A 4,996-nucleotide genomic window follows, 5' to 3' on the forward strand; every position below is an offset into this window, starting at 1 on the left:
TGAACGCGCACGTGAATCGGGAGGCGGACGCGGACGCGCACGCGAATGCGCCTCACCTCGCTCAACCCCCGGCCGGCGGCTGAGGGAGGGAGGCGCGCGCGGGAGCCGCGGGTGGGCGGTGTGCGGAGTGGCGGACCCGCTGGCTGCGGCGGCACGGGGGCGGCGGCGGCGGCGGCGGCGGCGGCGGCGGCGGCGGCGGCACGGGGGCGGTGGCACGGGGGCGGGGCGGCGGCAGAGGGGCGGGCGCGGGGGCGGTGGCGCCTCGTCCACTCAGGCAGCTGCGTTCGGGACCCTCCGGCCCGCACGAGGGACGAACTGACTGACGTACCTCGCCCGCCCCCGCCCCCGCCTCATCTACCCCTGGGCTTCCTGGGCTTCCTGGGCTCCCGGGGCTCACTCCTGGAGCGCCTTCTCTCCTTACACCTCTCCTCGGCCCTTTCTCTCCCAGGCACCTCAGGCGGTGGCGGCGGCGGCGGCGGCGGCAGCAACCGCGACTCCAGCAGCAGCAGCAGCGAGCGGCGGGAGCGGGCGGCCTCTGAGACGATGAAGTGCAAGCCAAACCAGACGCGCACCTACGACCCGGAGGGGTTCAAGAAGCGGGCGGCGTGCCTTTGCTTCCGGAGCGAGCGCGAGGACGAGGTGCTGTTAGTGAGTAGCAGTCGGTACCCGGACCGCTGGATCGTGCCGGGCGGGGGCATGGAGCCCGAGGAGGAGCCGGGCGGTGCGGCAGTCCGAGAGGTGTACGAAGAGGCGGGAGTCAAGGGGAAGTTAGGCCGGCTCCTGGGCATTTTCGAACAGAACCAAGACCGCAAGCACAGAACCTACGTGTACGTACTGACTGTCACTGAGATTCTGGAGAATTGGGAAGATTCGGTTAGCATTGGGAGGAAGCGAGAGTGGTTCAAAATCGAAGATGCGATCAAGGTTCTCCAGTGCCACAAGCCTATGCATGCCGAATATCTGGAAAAACTAAAGCTGGGCGGTTCCCCAACCAGTGGAAACTCCGTGGCCCCGTCCCTGCCACAGAGCGATCCCTAGTATGTACCTACCGCTCCTGCACAGACTTCTGCGTTCCGCCTACCTTAGAATAAATAGTGCCCGGAGCACCTCTCACTCCTTGTGCGGTCTCACGGGGAGGAGGGGGGGCTTCTTTTGTTTCCTTGGCAGACCTCTGAATCACGCTTGCAAACTGTCTCAGTTGCCAGGCACAGTTTTCAGACAACTTGCACGTTTTTCAGATGCTTTGAAAATCGCTGCTTGGTAGCACTGTAACAGATTTCGGTAATCCTAAACCACATGGGTTTTTGGGTTTTTTTTAAGGTGCCTTAACTGCTTGCCCAGCCTTTAGCGTGTGTGTACGTACACGTTGTGGTTTGTTTTATTACATTGCACACACGTGTGTGTTTTTGGTACCAGTCATGTGCTTTGTTTTGTAGTTGAACACCTTTAAAATTGAACATCTTGGTTGTGTGGCATCTTTAATTCTCTTAACTTGCAAGCCCTTCTGTGATGGGAATTGGTTTAAAAATCAGTGTTTTTTATATATATACACATATATATATATAAATTTTACATCTTGTGGTCTTTCCGCACCGGGCAATAATTTGTGTTCAGTAATGTGATCTAATTTGCCCTTTTCAAAAGTTTCATTACTCTTGTACATGATTTGATTTTCAAAAGAATTTTCACTAGTGGTATTTTGTTTTTGCCTATTTGAAATGGTCATTTCCCATATAGCCCAAATGTCGTTTAACAAAATATTACTTTACACAGAGAATATCTTCTTGGGAAAGTATTGTTAACCAAACACATCCCAATATGTACATACTATCATGAAAACTGTATTCACAGAGTGCGATTTAGTATGTTCCACTTCCAACTCCATTGCCCCTTTCTTAATACCCTAGAACAACCATGGTTCTCTCAATATAAACTAGTTTTTGAAAGTTATTTCACATATTTGAATGTAGTGACATTCCAGTTAACATTCCTGACTACCAGTAACCATAGGAATGGAATTTATATGGTGATAAGATCCCAATCCAGTGAGGTACCTTTCTTGATACTCAGCTTTTACAGACTTCTTAAACTGCCAGGACACCTGAATAATCTCTCTTAAAGATTTAGGATAAATATTTTGTGTCAGAAGATAAACTCCTTTTGGTGCCAAACTAAAAATTCTTGCATTTGCCTTGCTAACTTGCAAGTATTTTAGAATACCATCTAAAATACCTAAATCTGTCTTGAAACTTCCTGTGTTCCACCCCAGCCATGTTAAATAGTAGGTAAAAATACAGTCGACTTCACGAAGTCGGTATTGGGGGGTGGAAAAATCATTCCTAATTTTTAGGGCAACTGAGAATATGTCATATCTTTAATCGTTACTGATAGGTGTTTTTTTGTGTCACTCAGCTAACTTTGAGGGTCACATTTTTTGCACTCTATTAAGAAATTTTGGAAGTCTCGATTCCTCTTGGAACTCCTTATCTTCTTTCAGGAAGGTTGAGGAAAAGCCTGTTTTGTGAAGAGAGTATAGATGGGTAATATCACCTTACCTATAACATTTAAGATCTAGAAAATATTCTACAAACTAGTAATAAATGGATAATATCTACATACTTTGTTATTCTGCATATTAACGTTTAAAAAGAACACAATCCCTAGTAGAATTGACTTGTTACCTTTTTTTTTTTAACTTTGGTGCAACCGTTTGTTTTTTTTTAATATTTGCCATATATAAATATGTCTGAATAAAGTACATATTTTAGTTAACAAAAATTATTGTTAAAGGAATGAGTAGAAAATCAACAGCTTTTAAAAGCCAATTATAAATTTCATATTGTAAATTATGCAGAATCATCTAATGTTTTTCAAAAATGTTTCTTTGTACAGAAAGACATGTCTTATTTTTTTAAACTTTCTAAATTCTACACGTTGACCTTTCCTGTTAAAATAATCCAAATAGACTGATAGATATTCTCTGTAACCTGAGATTTTTCAAAATACAAACTAATAGTAAAGGAACTGGATTATTGCTTTACGATTATTTCATATATAAAACTACCCTCATCTAAAATGCTGCCACAAATACCTGGGAGGTTTAACCTACACATGGAATTTTTGGAGATAATAATGCACAATCTTATGTTATGACTTTTGAGCTATGTATTTGACGAATGTGAACAGTACAGTGTTGTTGTTAACTCTTAAGAATTGGTAGCCTATATTTACTGTATTTTATTCAGAAACATTTGGATTGAGTTCTGTCACTTGCTAGAATTTTCTTCAGTGCTCAGATATCTTTATGCAATTTGTAAAACTTTCACGGCTTGAATTTCTAAGTTGCAACAGAACATTTTACAGTTATCACACTTAAGCTTTCAAAGTCACACGAGAAGTTATTATATATGCTTTTGGAGTTCAGTCTAGAAAAAAATTAAGAAAGAACCTCAAAACAATAGCCTTTCATTTTAAAAGAGAAATCCAAAAAATTCCGGCTAAAACAGTTGGCACAGAGCTAACGAACCTAACCATGTCTATAACTTACATCCTCTAAGAGTTTGATGCACAGTTGGAATTTTCTCCTTGCAGAGTCAGTATATAGCATCATGAATTATTTATGTGATGATTGCACAAAAAATGAACAGATGAATCTTTCAGCTCATAGCACCCCAAAAAAGGCATTGATCAAAGATAAATAAGACTTTCAAATATGAGGTAGAAATTTGTTTTCAGCATGATTTTGTAAAGGCTGTTGTTTTTTTTTTTCTTTTCCCAACTGGATAAGTGCCTATTCTTATCTTTAAAAAGTTTTAAAAAGACATGTTGGAATAAAGGTGATACTGATATGCTTGGTACATAATTTCCCTCGGTCTAATGTATTATTTTCTAAGAAACCTGTGTTTTGTTTTATCAAATCACTGTTGAACGAATTAACTCTGAAAGGGATGGAGGGTGGCTATAAATATTTTGAATTCCTTTGTATGGTTTCATTTGAAAGAATTGTAAAGATTTCAACATTTTTATATTATGAAACATCAAATAAGTGTGTGTGTGTGTGTGTGTGTGTGTAAGAGTGTAAGAGCAGGAACAAGCAGTTTGTGAGGTTGCAGCAACGTTCGAGGGCCTTTCTGGGACAGATGATTTAAAGGGCTCTGAAGCTGGAGCTGCTCCTCTCACTTCCCCTTTAAATGGAGTCCAGTTAGAAGAAAGACAATCCCTTTATCCAAAGTTGTTAACTGGGAGAAGGAAGGTGAAAAATCTGTGTTAGAGCCTAAGTACTAACAGCTGGCTAGAGTTTTCTTTTTCAGTGTCCCTTTGGTGGAAGCACCAAGAAAAACAGGAAATATTTTCAGCATCATTCTAGTATTGTAATCATCCTTCTGAATGATTGTTGGCTTGCTAGACTATGAACTCTTTTGAGGAGTAGGACCCAGCCTGAATCCTGCCCCTATTGTCAGAGCCTAGAAGAATGGCTAAAATTTGGAGACATTTGTTGTTGATCCACAGATTAGAAATGTCGACTACTAGTATATTCTTGATTTCTTAGCTTCATATTTTACCTGGAACAATCTTATTTTCACGTGGCCTCAGAGTGGAACTGAATTGGGTAATTCACTGAAGGCTGTTCCAATACAGAGTGGTTGATGAACATTAGTAGGCTCTCAATATTTGTACCTAGAGGAATTGATGAACCAATAAAACAATAAGATTTTTTTTAGGTAAATGGCATAGATGTTACTCAGGTTTACTTTGAAAGAATCAAGTATGTGAACCCAATGATTGGAATTGTGAAGCACAGGTGAGCTCTGTCACACTCCCGAGGACAAGCTCATCCTATGGTTTTGGACACTTTCCTGTTTATTACAATGACTATTCTCCAGGTTGTTACACTACCACTGTATCTGTAGACTTCTAATTTGGCACATAGGGCCTTTTTTGTATTTTTATGACTATGTGTATTTCCCACCAGGTTGGTTATATGACCTTGAGTGTA

General features: G+C 42.1%; 1 protein-coding gene across 1 annotated transcript; it reads left to right on the plus strand.

The window, feature by feature from the left end:
• Positions 1-245: 245 nt before the first annotated feature.
• On the plus strand, positions 246-3,972 carry LOC113930771 (diphosphoinositol polyphosphate phosphohydrolase 3-beta). Its single transcript, XM_035725667.1, has one exon. The coding sequence runs from the start codon at positions 544-546 to the stop codon at positions 1,036-1,038; it is 495 nt and encodes a 164-aa protein (XP_035581560.1). The 5' UTR covers positions 246-543; the 3' UTR covers positions 1,039-3,972.
• Positions 3,973-4,996: the final 1,024 nt, after the last annotated feature.

This window comes from Zalophus californianus, chromosome X, assembly GCF_009762305.2.
Source record: "Zalophus californianus isolate mZalCal1 chromosome X, mZalCal1.pri.v2, whole genome shotgun sequence".
Taxonomy (NCBI): domain Eukaryota; kingdom Metazoa; phylum Chordata; class Mammalia; order Carnivora; family Otariidae; genus Zalophus; species Zalophus californianus.